The 14,320-nt window shown below is 43.5% G+C and overlaps 1 protein-coding gene across 2 annotated transcripts; it reads right to left on the reverse strand.

Moving 5' to 3' along the window:
- Positions 1-9,218: 9,218 nt before the first annotated feature.
- On the reverse strand, positions 9,219-11,492 carry LOC309802338 (polyadenylate-binding protein 4-like; the record flags this gene model as incomplete). 2 transcript variants are annotated; one of them, XM_082617799.1, is made up of 2 exons in its annotated part: positions 9,797-11,492; positions 9,219-9,661 (listed from the first exon to the last, which is right to left on the reverse strand). In XM_082617799.1, exons 1-2 carry the CDS (start codon positions 11,199-11,201, stop codon positions 9,219-9,221), a joined length of 1,848 nt encoding a protein of 615 aa, XP_082473925.1. In that variant the 5' UTR covers positions 11,202-11,492. The 2 variants fall into 2 exon arrangements, with proteins under 2 accessions (XP_082473925.1, XP_082473924.1); XM_082617798.1 differs by having other exon boundaries at positions 9,219-11,492.
- Between the last annotated feature and the right edge of the window lie 2,828 nt (positions 11,493-14,320).

The raw sequence follows: 14,320 nt of genomic DNA on the forward strand, positions 1-14,320 counted from the left end.
CAAATTGTGAAATTTTTTGTTCTAGTTCTGTGAAAAATGCCAGTGGTAGTTTGATAGGGATTGCATTGAATCTGTAGATTGCTTTGGGTAGTAGAGTCATTTTCACAATGTTGATTCTTCCAATCCAAGAACATGGTATATCTCTCCATCTAGTTGTATCATCTTTAATTTCTTTCATCAGTGTCTTATAATTTTCTGCATACAGGTCTTTTGTCTCCTTAGGTAGGTTTATTCCTAGATATTTCATTCTTTTTGTTGCAATGGTAAATGGAAGTGTTTTCTTGATTTCACTTTCAGATTTTTCATCATTAGTGTATAGGAATACCAGAGATTTCTGTGCATTAATTTTGTATCCTGCTACTTTACCAAATTCATTGATTAGCTGTAGTAGTTTTCTGATAGCATCTTTAGGATTCTCTATGTATAGTATCATGTCATCTGCAAACAGTGACAGCTTTACTTCTTCTTTTCCAATTTGGATTCCTTTTATTTCCTTTTCTTCTCTGATTGCTGTGGCTAAAACTTCCAAAACTATGTTGAATAAGAGTGGTGAGAGTGGGCAGCCTTGTCTTGTTCCTGATCTTAGTGGAAATGGTTTCAGTTTTTCACCATTGAGGACGATGTTGGCTGTGGGTTTGTCATATATGGCCTTTATTATGTTGAGGAAAGTTCCCTATATGCCTTTCTGCAGGGTTTTTATCATAAATGGGTGTTGAATTTTCTCGAAAGCTTTCTCTGCATCTATTTAGATGATCATATGGTTTTTCTCCTTCAATTTGTTAATATGGTGTATCACGTTGATTGATTTGCGTATATTGAAGAATCCTTGCATTCCTGGAATAAACCCCACTTGATCATGGTTTATGATCCTTTTAATGTGCTGTTGGATTCTGTTTGCTAGTATTTTGTTGAGGATATTTGCATCTATGTTCATCAGTGATATTGGCCTGTAGTTTTCTTTCTTTGTGACATGTTTGTCTGGTTTTGGTATCAGGGTGATGGTGGCCTTGTAGAATGAGTTTGGGAGTGTTCCTCCCTCTGCTATATTTTGGAAGAGTTTGAGTATAGGTGTTAGCTCTTCTCTAAATGTTTGATAGAATTCACCTGTGAATCCATCTGGTCCTGGGCTTTTGATTGTTGGAAGATTTTTAATCACAGTTTCAATTTCAGTGCTTGTGATTTGTCTGTTCATATTTTCTATTTCTTCCTGATTCAGTCTTGGCACGTTGTGCATTTCTAAGAATTTGTCCATTTCTTCCAGGTTGTCCATTTTATTGGCATAGAGTTGCTTGTAGTAATCTCTCATGATCTTTTGTATTTCTGCAGTGTCAGTTGTTACTTCTCCTTTTTCATTTCTAATTCTATTGATTTGAGTCTTTTCCCTTTTTTTCTTGATGAGTCTGGCTAATGGTTTATCAATTTTGTTTATCTTCTCAAAGAACCAGCTTTTAGTTTAATTTATCTTTGCTATCGTTTCCTTCATTTCTGATCTGATTTTTATGATTTCTTTCCTTCTGCTAACTGTTTTTTTTGTTCTTCTTTCTCTAATTGCTTTAGGTGCAAGGTCATGTTGTTTATTCGAGATGTTTCCTGTTTCTTAAGGTGGGATTGTATTGCTATAAACTTCCCTCTTAGAACTGCTTTTGCTGCATCCCATAGATTTTGGGTCATCGTGTCTCCATTGTCATTTGTTTCTAGGTATTTTTTGATTTCCTCTTTGATTTCTTCAGTGATCACTTCATTATTAAGTAGTGTATTGTTTAGCCTCCATGTGTTTGTATATTTTACAGATCTTTTCCTGTAATTGATATCTAGTCCCATAGTGTTGTGGTTGGAAAAGATACTTGATACAATTTCAATTTTCTTAAATTTCCCAAGGCTTGATTTGTGACCCACGATATGATCTATCCTGGAGAAGGTTCCATGAGCACTTGAGAAAAATATGTATTCTCTTGTTTTTGGATGGGATGTCCTATAAATATCAATTAAGTCCATCCAGTTTAATGTGTCATTTAAAGCTTGTGTTTCCTTATTTATTTTCATTTTGGATGATCTGTCCATTGGTGAAAGTGGGGGGTTAAAGTCCTCTACTATGAATGTGTTACTGTTGATTTCCCCTTTTATGGCTGTTAGTATTTGCCTTATGTATTGAGGTGCTCCTATGTTGGGTGCATAAATATTTACAATTGTTATATCTTCTTCTTGGATCGATCCCTTGATCATTATGTAGTGTCCTTCTTTGTCTCTTCTAATAGTCTTTATTTTAAAGTCTTTTTTGTCTGATATGAGAATTGCTACTGCAGCTTTCTTTTGGTTTCCCTTTGCATGGAATATCTTTTTCCATCCCCTTACTTTCAATCTGTATGTGTCTCTAGGTCTGAAGTGGGTCTCTTGTAGACAGCATATATATGGGTCTTGTTTTTGTATCCATTCAGCCAGTCTGTGTTTTTGGTTGGAGCATTTAATCCGTTTACATTTAAGGTAATTATCGATATGTATGTTCCTATTCCCATTTTCTTAATTGTTTTGGGTTTGTTATTGTAGGTCTTTTCCTTTTGTTGTGTTTCTTGCCTAGAGAAGTTCCTTTAGCATCTGTTGTAAAGCTGGTTTGGTGGTGCTGAACTCTCTCAGCTTTTGCTTGTCTGTAAACATTTTAATTTCTCCATCAAATTTGAATGAGATCCTTGCTGGGTAATCTTGGTTGCAGGTTTTTCTCCTTCATCACTTTAAATATGTCCTGCCAGTCCCTTCTGGCTTGCAGAGTTTCTGCTGAAAGATCAGCTGTTAACCTTATGGGGATTCCCTTGTGTGTTATTTGTTGTTTTTCCCTTGCTGCTTTTAATATGTTTTCTTTGTATTTAATTTTTGACAGTTTGATTAATATGTGTCTTGGCGGATTTATCCTGTATGGGACTCTCTGTGCCTCCTGGACTTGATTAACTATTTCCTTTCCCATATCAGGGAAGTTTTCAACTATAATCTCTTCAAATATTTTCTCAGTCCCTTTCTTTTTCTCTTCTTCTTCTGGAACCCCTTTATTTCGAATGTTGGTGCATTTAATGTTGTCCCAGAGGTCTCTGAGACTGTCCTCAGTTCTTTTCATTCTTTTTTCTTTTTTCTGCTCTGCAGTAGTTATTTCCACTATTTTATCTTCCAGGTCACTTATCCGTTCTTCTGCCTCAGTTATTCTGCTATTGATCCCTTCTAGAGTATTTTTAATTTCAGTTATTGTGTTGTTCATCGTTGCTTTTTTCATCTTTAGTTCTTCTAGGTCCTTGTTAAATGTTTCTTGCATTTTGTCTATTCTATTTCCAAGATTTTGGATCATCTTTACTATCATTATTCTGAATTCTTTTCCAGGTGGACTGCCTATTTCCTCTTCATTTGTTAGGTCTGGTGGGTTTTTATCTTGCTCCTTCACCTGCTGTGTGTTTTTCTGTCTTCTCATTTTGCTTATCTTACTGTATTTGGGGTCTCCTTTGTGCAGGCTGCAGGTTCGTAGTTCCCGTTGTTTTTGGTGTCTGTCCCCAGTGGCTAAGGTTGGTTCAGTGGGTTGTGTAGGCTTCCTGGTGGAGGGGACTGGTGCCTGTGTTCTGGTGGATGAGGCTGGATCTTGCCTTTCTGGTGGGCAGGTCCACATCTGGTGGTGTGTTTTGGGGTGTCTGTGGACTTACTATGATTTTAGGCAGCCTCTCTGCTAATGGGTGGGGTTGTGTTCCTGTCTTGCTAGTTGCTTGGCATAGGGTGTCCAGCACTGTAGCTTGCTGGTCGTTGAGTGAAGCTGGGTGTTGGTGTTGAGATGGAGATCTCTGGGAGATTTTCGCCGTTTGATATTATGTGGAGCTGGGAGGTCTCTTGTGGACCAGTGTCCTGAAGTTGGCTCTCCCACCTCAGAGGCACAGCACTGACTCCTGGCTGCAGCACCAAGAGCCTTTCATCTACCCGGCTCAGAATAAAAGGGAGAAGAAGTAGAAAGAAAGAATTAGTAGAAGTAGAAAGAAAGAAAGAAAAGAGGGAGGGAGGAATGAGGGAAGGAAGGAGGGAAAGAAGGGCAAAAAGAAAGAAAGAAGATAAAGTAAAATAAAGTAAAGTATGATAAAATATAATAAAGTTATTAAAATAAAAAACAATTATTAAGAAAAAACAAAGGAACAAACAAACAAACAAAAAAACCAGACGGATAGAACCCTGGGACAAATGGTGGAAGCAAAGCTATACAGACAAAATCTCACACAGAAGCATATACATACACACTCACAAAAAGAGGAAAAGGGGAAAAAATCATAAATCTTGCTCTCAAAGTCCACCTCCTCAATTTGGGATGATTTGTTGTCTATTCATGTATTCCACAGATGCAGGGTACATCAAGTTGCTTGTGGAGCTTTAATCTGCTGCTTCTGAGGCTGCTGGGAGAGATTTCCCTTTCTCTTCTTTGTTCGCACAGCTCCCGGGTCTCAGCTTTGGATTTGGCCCCGCCTCTGCGTGTAGGTCGCCGGAGGGCGTCTGTTCTTTGCTCAGACAGGATGGAGTTAAAGGAGCAGCCGCTTAGGGGACTCTGGCTTGCTCAGGCCGCGGGGAGGGAGGAGTACGGAGTGTGTGGAGAGCCTGAGGCGGCAGAGGCCGGCGTGACGCACCAGCCTGAGGCGCGCCGTGTGTTCTCCCGGGGAAACCGTCCCTGGATACCCGGACCCCGGCAGTGGTGGGCTGCAGAGGCTCCCTGGACAGGGGGCGTGGACAGTGACCTGCGCTCACACACAGGCCTCTTGGCGGCGGCAGCAGCAGCCCCAGCGTCCCACGCCCGTCTCTGGGGTCCGTGCTTTTAGCCGCAGCTCGCGCCCGTCTCTGGAGCTCCTTTAAGCAGCGCTCTTAATTCCCTCTTCGGCAGGTCCAGACTTTTCCCCGGACCCCCTCCCGGCCAGATGTGGTGCACTAGCCCCTTCAGGCTGTGTTCAAGCCGCCATCCCCAGTCCTCTCCCTGCGCTCCGAAGGAAGCCCGAGCCTCAGCTCCCAGCCCCGCCCGCCCCGGCGGGTGAGCAGACAAGCCTCTCGGGCTGGTGAGTGCCGGTCGGCACCGATCCTCTGTGCTGAAATCTCTCCGCTTTGCCCTACCCAGGTACGTGGGGAGTTTCTTGCCTTTTGGGAGGTCTAAGGTCTTCTGCCAGCGTTCAGTAGGTGTTCTGTAGGAGTTGTTCCACGTGTAGATGTATTTCTGGTGCATCTGTGGGGAGGAAGGTGATCTCCACGTCTTACTCTTCCGCCATCTTCCCAGGAAGTCAAAGCAATGATTCTTATACAGTATTTTTGGTTTCTAATCCCTGCTTAACTTAATCACGTAGGACTTTTGCATGCTCGCTGAACAATTGTCCCACACTTGTGTTTAAGATTTAACCATTGCTGCTAGATTCATGCCCTAAAATTGTATCACATAATCAGGTGAATATTTCCCTGCAAGTTCAAGGTCATTCACTACATAAATGATCATTTTAGAAACAAAGAGCTGCACCTTTCTTAAGAAACCACAATGGATAATTTCTTGATTGTTTGAATTGCTGTTATTCTTAGAAGAAGCATGAAGGAGGTGAATAGCAGTACAGGAAGTTAAATAGTTCCATCATAATGAAATTTTACTTATATTATGCACAGTGAAAGAGCTGTGTGTGTTCAACACATCCATGTAGAAGCTTTATTCTTTTCTTTTAATAGGTTATTGTGCTTGTGATTCTAGAATAAGCTTATGAAATCAAATTGCAAACTTGCAGGTTTATGTATTCTTTGGGGTTCAGTGTTTGTGCCTTCAGGACCAAGACCTCTACCAAGAGGTTTTGTAGTTTTCTCGTGGCATGCTTCTTGATGATGTACTCCCGGCCCATTCTGTTTAACTTCAATGAAACCATAAGAGATAGTTACCAAGGTCAGCCAACTTTCCTAAGCCTTTTCCCTTTTAACTCACTCGGTAGAGCTCTGTAAATAAAACCCTTTGAGAAGAGAAGAGTAACTGGTGAATGGGCTCTATTTTTGTCTGTTTGGTGATTTATGGAGAAGAGAAGGAGTCCTTTCAAGTTCCTGGCTTTGCACCCAATCCCAAGAATAGAAATCCATGGAGGTGAGAGAATCATGGAAAACCTCTTCATGTGGCTTAAGGGAAGTGGCAACTGAAAAAAGTTCTGAGTGAGAAGAGAGTAGTGGGAGACCAGCTGCTCATTGAAACCCCTCCACTCCATGCTCCCTCCTGCTTTGTTTTGGCATCCAGTCTTCTGGGAATTTTCCTTGAGTATGCACCTGACTCTTCTCACTGTCTCTTGAATAGACTGTCTATCTCACCCTCTGATCTTAGACCTGTGCTGTTCATTGTAGTTTTGGGTGATAGACTTACTACAGGGCCAGGAAAAAATCTTCTCTCTTGGTGCTCATTTTTTCCTGGATTCACATCCTTGTTTCACACTCTTTATGTTGAGGGAAGGTGAATTTCTTCTCACCATTTCCCTGGATTGAGGTGGAGATGACACCTGGTTGTAGAATGGAAACCAGCTCCCAAGACTGGTAACCGGAAGTGCGAGAAGTTGAGAAAGAGGATTGAGAAATAATCTGTGGCATAAAAGAATATGAGGGAGAACTCTGAGTGTTGGGTCTGAAAACACAAGATGGTGAGGACGATGTGGATGAAGTAACTCAGTATCAATGGGTAAGAGAAGTCGAGAAGGATGGTGGTGTATCTCCTGCGGCAGACCCTTCCGTAGACCCCTTGTGGTGGGCTGTCACTATTTGTGATCCTAATGTCTCTTGCTGTACTGGATATAACGGGATCTCAGATTTACTGTGATTGCACTTTTCAAAGAACAGTGTTTTAAATTTACAAAATTATTATGAAAGGTAATGGATTGAGTTTATACCACCCATTGAGAAATTCTCCTTCACAAACACGCAGGGCATCACGGAGTGCAGTTCTCTCCACGTCCAACTGCTTTCCATATCTGCGGTGTTTTCCTATAGGCTGCCCAGTCAGCGTGATGCTTACACGCCACCTGTCCTGTCACCTTTAATCCATCCCATGCCTGAATTGCACTGTCATATTATAAATCTACCCAAGGGTTCTTGTATTATTCCAACTGGTATCAAAGCAGAATTATCCATAGACAGCCAAGCTGTTTTTCCTTTACTCCACTTGCTTTCAAAAAGCTTTATAAAATAATAACATGCATAGTTTACATTTATAAATTTAATTATTCTAGGAGAAACAGTCTCCAGATTATTGTTTGGCTTGTAACTTTTTCCCTCACAACATCATCAGATGCCTGAAATAAACAGCTAACAGCAGCACACCCTTTTATTTCCTGTGTGGTTTTGTCTGTGTTCCCTATATGATTCTCAAGCACTTAAAACAAGTTCATGCTCCATCTGACCTTTTCATTAAACCCACAAAATCACTGCAGGTGGCGTTTTCTCTTGTACACTAAAATTTCAAATGAGATATTAGGTCCAGTATCTGAGGTAGTCAACACAACCATGATGCTTCCTTTTTAAAAAAATGCCTGCAGGCTGCACAAAGATAGGCCTCTCATCTGATTTGTATTTATTGTTACATACAAAGGTCTTACTAGAGACAGTAAGGTTTGCTTAACCCTGTCTCTTTGGTTCAGAGAATGAATGTGTGTGTGTGTGTGTATTTTAACATAAAGAGAAAAAGTAGCATCGAGAAAAGAAATTTTTCACCAAAATCATTTGGAAGGTAATAAGCTGGTATCATTCCTTAACATAAAGCCAAACTACTCTGATGTGCTATGTTCCTACCACATCCTAGGTTGGCTGTGTTGTAAACTGGGGTTATGGTGTACTGATTCATTATCACTGTTTGGCCCTTATAGCAAAATCATTCTTCTGATAATTAGCATTCTCTCTATATGTTTGTGGATTACAACTTTAACCCTGAACATATTTCTCTTCAGATGAATTACTTTTGGGTTCACAGGAGAATTTCTTTGGTTATGTATATTAAAATCTGTCCTGCCCTCACTTTTCTTTTTCAGTAGCAAATACTTATTGAGCTTCCTAGTACACATACGAGGCAGTGGGAGGGAGGGGACCCCTGTCTCCAAGGAACTTATCATGTAGTGGGAGAATGTAAAACACATGATTTGTGGTGTGCTCATTAAATTTCCACATGAGTTCATATATGAATTAGAAGCATGAATATGAGATTATTATTGGATAAAAGAGGCATTTTTAAACCTCTCAGTGAAATATTTCTGCTTCCTGTGAACAAGGCCAAAAACATATGTTGCTGATTAATAGGCTAAAGGGATGCATGTATTTAGTTAGGTTGAGGTCATATGAAAAGTTAGGTGGTGCATATCCCTTGTACAAACACACATGTGTGCACGTGTGTGTGCACACACACTTATTTAGACCAGTGGCTTTCAAACATATTTTATCTCCTAAAGTAGTAAAGACTGGCTGAAGGGGGTAGGAGGCAGGAGTCTTAGCCATTTACCTCTTTATGCCACCTCCTGTCTACATGCAGTAGCCTCAGAGCTTAAACTAAAAAGCCCTGGTTCAGATTGTTAGATATCCAAATATTTATCTTAAAACATTAAATTACTACAACTGTGATTGATTTACAGAAAGATGATTCAATACACAGCCTTGAAATAGTCCTATGGGTTGATTGCCATGTTGCTTAAGTAATCTTGTTTCTAATGTATTTGCTTTTCCTCCCTAATTCATGCCTTCCACTTCATTCAGCCTATTTGGTCTTTGAATTCTGCTGTCTCTGACAATCGATGTTTTGGGAGACAGCAGTGATGATGCTTTAATCCCTGGATATCTATCAACATCTATTGTAAACTACTTTTATCTCTTTGATTTTGGCCCTTTCCCCACCCATCTCTTAAACTTTTTTTTTTATGGAGATTTTTTCTTTATTGAGAAACTTAAGACTTGGGTACATCAAATAAAACCAGTTTCTGGGGGGGAAAAATCAAAACTCACAATAGAAAAAAAAAAGTTAACATTGTTTGGGCCATATCAGAACCCAGAGAATATATTCTTTTAATTGAAAAATTCTAGGTGCTTCATAATTGACCTTTTGATACAAAATGACCTATTAAATTTGCAATTTGTGGTTCTTGGTGTTGAGGTCCATAGGACAAGCTAGGACGTCTTCAAACCTTGAGCTGAATTCCATGAGGGTTTATTTGGCTTTTGAGTCGGTTTGTCCTTGTCTAAGAGGTAGCAGCAGTGACAGCGCCCACCTTCTGGGCAGCTTCTTTCTTGGCATGATGAGCCTGCAGGACCGCCACAGCTTCATCCACCTTGGAGCGGAGAGACTCGGGGGACTCCAGCATGTGCAGCAGCTCCGAGTTGTCAATCTCCAGCAGCATCCCCGTAATCTTCCCAGCCAGGTTTGAGTGCATCTTCCGGATGAGTGGGAACAAACGTTCACCCAGCATCTGTTTCTGTTCCTGAGGGGGTGCTGCGGCCAGGATGGAGGCGGTCAGCGGCTCCTGCCCCTGCACGTGGACTGCAGGCTGGGGTGCCTGCAGGGGCTGGATGGCGGGGTGAGGGCTGCGGACACTGGAGGCATACTTGTAAGGTGCAACAGCCCGAGGAGCAGCGGCAGCAACAGCGGCACGAGGCGCTAGGCTCTGCACAGCTGTGGGAACACCTCCAGACTGGCAGCTGTCAGTCAGCCCTTGCTGGGCGGCACCAGCCCCACCAAAGTCCATAGCCAAGCGGTCCGGGCACTCAGACCCGACTCTCTGAGCGGTAGTAGGGAGGCCACGAGAGGCCAGAGCATTACCAGTTGGAGCCAGATGGCGAAGAGCTGGACGAGGCCCAGACTGGCGTATAGCACTTGGCATTCCTTGGAAGCCTTGAGGTCTCCCACCTTGCTGCCAGCGTGGATTAGGCCTCATCTGTGCTAACTGGTTAGGTGTGTAATATGGAGGTCTTCCCTGAGCCTGTGGAACTGCTTGCACAAAGTAGCCCCCAGCTGCAGGCTGGAACTGATTTAAGATGACATTGATGGGGAGCGCTCTCATCCCGGCCACCCGCTGCATATACTGGTTGGTCAGGTGAGCCTTTCTCTCTTCTTTTCTCTGGGCCAGGGCAACATACAGTGGCTTGGAGCCCACGATGCGTCCGTTCATCTCCGTGACTGCTTTGGTTGCCTCTTCAGGGGATGAGAAGCAGACAAAGCCAAACCCTTTGCTTCTCCCATCCTCCAGCATCACCTTAGCACTGGTGATTGATCCAAAAGGAGAAAACTCTTTCCTTAACTTCTCATCATCAATGGTGTCATCCAAGTTCTTAATGTAGAGGTTCACTCCCTGATACCGACTAATTCTCTCCTGTTTCAGCTGTTCAAATTTTCGCTTTAACTCGGCCTGCCGTTCCACTTTCTTCTGTGCACGGCCGACGAAAATGACTTTCCCACTGATTTCTTTTCCATTCATCTCCTCCACGGCCTTATTGGCATCCTCGTGTTTTTCGTAACTCACAAAGCCAAAGCCTTTAGATTTCCCACTGGGATCTCTCATCACCTTGACACTTAGAGTCTTACCAAACTGGCTGAATAGCTCTTTCAGACTCTCATCATCCACCTCTTCCCCGAAGTTTTTGATATAAACATTGGTAAATTCCTTAGCTTTGGCTCCAAGCTCAGCTTCCCGCTCTTTTCGAGACTTGAATCTGCCCACAAACACTTTGTGGTCATTGAGGAGCATGCCATTCATCTTCTCGATGGCCTTGTCGGCAGCCTCCTGGGTCTCGAAGTGGACAAAGGCATAACCCTTAGAGCCGTTCTCATCACACACCACCTTGCAGGACAGAATGTTTCCGAAAGCAGAAAAAGTATCATAAAGTGCCTTGTTATCTATAGATTTGTCCAGGTTCTTGATGAAGACATTTCCCACGCCAGATTTTCTCAAAGAGAGATCCCTCTGAGACCACATGATTCGGATTGGCTTTCCCTTAATCGCATCAAAATTCATGGTATCCAAGGCCCGCTCAGCGTCAGCCGGCTGCTGGAAGTTGACGTAGGCATAACCCAGGGAGCGGCGGGTGATCATGTCGCGGCAGACCCGGATGGACAGCACAGGCCCCGCAGGACTGAACTTTTCGTACAGCATGGCCTCGGTGACGTCCGAGTGCAGGTCACCCACGTACAGGGAGGCCATGGGGTAGCTGCTGGCTGCAGCGTTCATCTCCCCAGCCCCCAGTACCCCGAGCCCCGCCAGGAGGACTTCTTAGGGGGGGCCACACAGGACAAAAGGGGCTCCGCTCCGAGCCGCGGCCCACAGGTGGCAGTGAAGCTCAGAGAAGCTGGAGTCGGCTCCGAGGGCCGGAGAGGAGTGCGGGGACAGCTCGGACGAGACTGCCCAACCACAGACAAAAGGCTCTCAAAAACAATATGGCCCTCCCTGGGAGTTTGTTAATTTTCAGCTGTCCTGGTCTGGAAGCTCCCAATTTCAAAAAATGAAAACAATGAAAACAGGGACTGTTCTCCAAATTACAAAAATACTTCCCGAGGCAACCCAGTGGTGCCCACGGCGGCCTCCAGAACGTGCGTTTCTCTATAAATATAGGCCTCGGGCTCCCGGCGGTTTAAGATTACAGCAACCCGGGGAAGAGGGAAACCAAATATTTGTTGGTGCCGACTCGGCAAGCCCCGCACAGCCGGAGCGCGTAACCGCCTCCCACGCCGGGCCGGCGAAGGGCAGCGCGGACACGTGGAGCGCGGAGGCCGGCGCGCGGGGGGCGAGGGCGGCGGGCGCGGGGCTGCCACGCAGCGCGGCCGAGCGGTGGGCTGAGGCGCGTGGACGCGGGCGCGCGAGCGGCTCACCACCGGACCGACAGACGGGGACTGACGAACGCCCAGGTGCGGCGGCGACGGCGACGGCGACGGCGGCGTCGGGCAGGCTGGAAGCGTGCAAAAGTGACTTCCCCGCGGGTTCTCCGAGGAGGATTCGCTCTTTTTTTTTTTCTTTCTTTCTTTCTTTTTTTAAGATTTTAAAGCGTTTTCGGGTTTTTTTTTTTTTAATCTTTTTCTTCTTTTCCCTTCAGGCTGCTAGGCCCGAAAGCGACGGAGGCTGCGGCAACCCGGGGCGGAGAGAGCAAACTTTTTAAAACTCTTTTTTAAACTTTCACATGGAGTCAAAAATATTTACTGTCAGACATAGGATTCTTTTGTTATTCTTTTCAAATTGCTAGCTGTTCTACAATTTATGAGAAAACTCTGCAGAGAACTTGGCACAATGGCTAATACTTTAGCCAAATCTGATTGTAAATGGAAAGTTATAACTACAAGATAAGTAGCTTCAGTGGGACTTGGAAGTGGAGAAGAAAGAGTGGTCCAAATTTGTGAAGGGAGTGAAGGTAGAATTGTCGTATTTTAAATGTATCTCATTATAAAATACTATTATGGAAAAGTTGGAATATACAAAGAAGTAGATAAATAAAAAGAGATATAAAAATCATATGTAGTCCTACCACATAAACAACTACTTTTACATTTTGGTTAGTCTTGATGGGGGAGTAGAGGGCATGTGACAGACTAACGTTGTCCATTAAATGTTGACCCTGGTGGAGAAAAGGGTGAGGTGTCTGTGTTAGGAGTTTGAGACTCTGGCCAAATAGATGATCAGGCAATGTGAGGCAAAGTGGGGAAGGACGTTGACCATTGACATTTTCGTTTAGAGGATTTATGGGCTCAAGATGATACAATGAAGGGCAATGTTAGCGGTGAAGTGGCTGGGGTTTTGAAGGCCAGGGCACTCAACCAGTGCTGAAGGGAGAAGGAGGAATCTGAGCAGAAGAAGCTGATTTGGGAACAGGCTTGGATCCAGGACAGAAGTGTCTCCTCCATGGAACTTTTGTGGCCAAAAAGTGGGGAGATTCAGATAACCATAAGGTAAACAATCTTATAAAAAGGCTGATCTTGGGGTTGAGACAGAACAGGCAGCTTTCTTCTCTGGTGACCCAAAGTATGGCCTAGAAGGTGGCAAGATGGTGAACTCATCTGAGGAAAAAAAGAAGACTCCAAGGAATGGTGTCTAAAGTAGGACGTTCAGACTAAAAATTCAGGGAGTTGGAAGAGGGGAGTAACTATAGGGTCCCCATAATTTATCACCCAAATTGGGACACTCTTGAAGACAAATGGGTGCTGCTGTTAATAATTGTACCAGGACAACCAATGAAATCCAGGGCTGTCACCTTAGGTACCTATTTTGTCAGTTAAATACCCCAACCATGTACAGTTTATAGCTTTGTTATAGAAATTGTCTATAACCAAATTGGCTGTTGGACAATACATACCTAATTTATTTTCCTGATAAATAACTGTGCTTAGTTTAGGATCTCATTTTTCTTCTGAACTATTAGGAAAACCTCTAAACTGGCTTTCCATTCTCCAAACTGATATGTAAGCCATGACCAGAGGGATATTTCTAAATCATTAGTCATGTCTTGTTCTACTCTGCTTAAAATTCTGTGCTTTGCATGGTCTTTGAGATAAAGTTCAAACTTAGCATGGCATACAGTTCACTTCATTCAGTCTCTGGTGACGTCCGGAATTCAGGAACCATGGTAGAGACTGGAGTCCTTCCTCTGACCTCTTCTCCCGCCTCATCCCTTCCTGTGTGGGGAGCGATGTTTTCCAGCCTCCATGCCTTGGTACAAACTGTTCCCTCTGCCCGGCACAGCCTTCCACATGCTTGACCCGTTCTACTTTTTTTTTCCTTTAAAAACTCAGCTTAAGTTTCACTTCTTTGTAGAATTATCTCCTGATTGTTCCCAGACTAAGAGCACTTCCTCTCTCTTCTCCCTCTCCACTCAAATATGTGCCAGCGTATATTTTTGTTAGAATTCTATGGCACTGATTAGTAATAATTTTCTGTCTTCCTTCTCAAAAATGTATCCCTTTGAGGGCAGGGCTGTATCCTGTTTATGTTTTTTTCCCCCCTCTGTATTATATCTAGCAAGATGACTCTTCTATATATTTTATTATTTTTTAAATGTGAACTTGAACCTATCTCAATATTAATCTCTGAAGGATTCCCTTTGTTATTGACTGAATGTTTGTGACCCTCCAAAATTCATATGTTGAAGCCCTAACCCTCATGTGATGGTGTTTGGAGATGGGGCCTTTGGGAGGTAATAATGATTAGATGAAGCCATAAGGGTTGGGCCTCTCTGATGGATTAGTGCTTTTTTAAGAAGAGACACCAGAGGGCTGGTCTCCTCCATGAGCACTCACCAAGGAAAGGCCATGTGAGCATCAGGGAGAAGGTGACTGTCTGCAAGCTGGGGAGAGTCCTCAGCAGAA

This window comes from Mesoplodon mirus (genome assembly GCF_964341445.2).
Source record: "Mesoplodon mirus genome assembly, chromosome: 4".
Lineage (NCBI taxonomy): Eukaryota > Metazoa > Chordata > Mammalia > Artiodactyla > Ziphiidae > Mesoplodon > Mesoplodon mirus.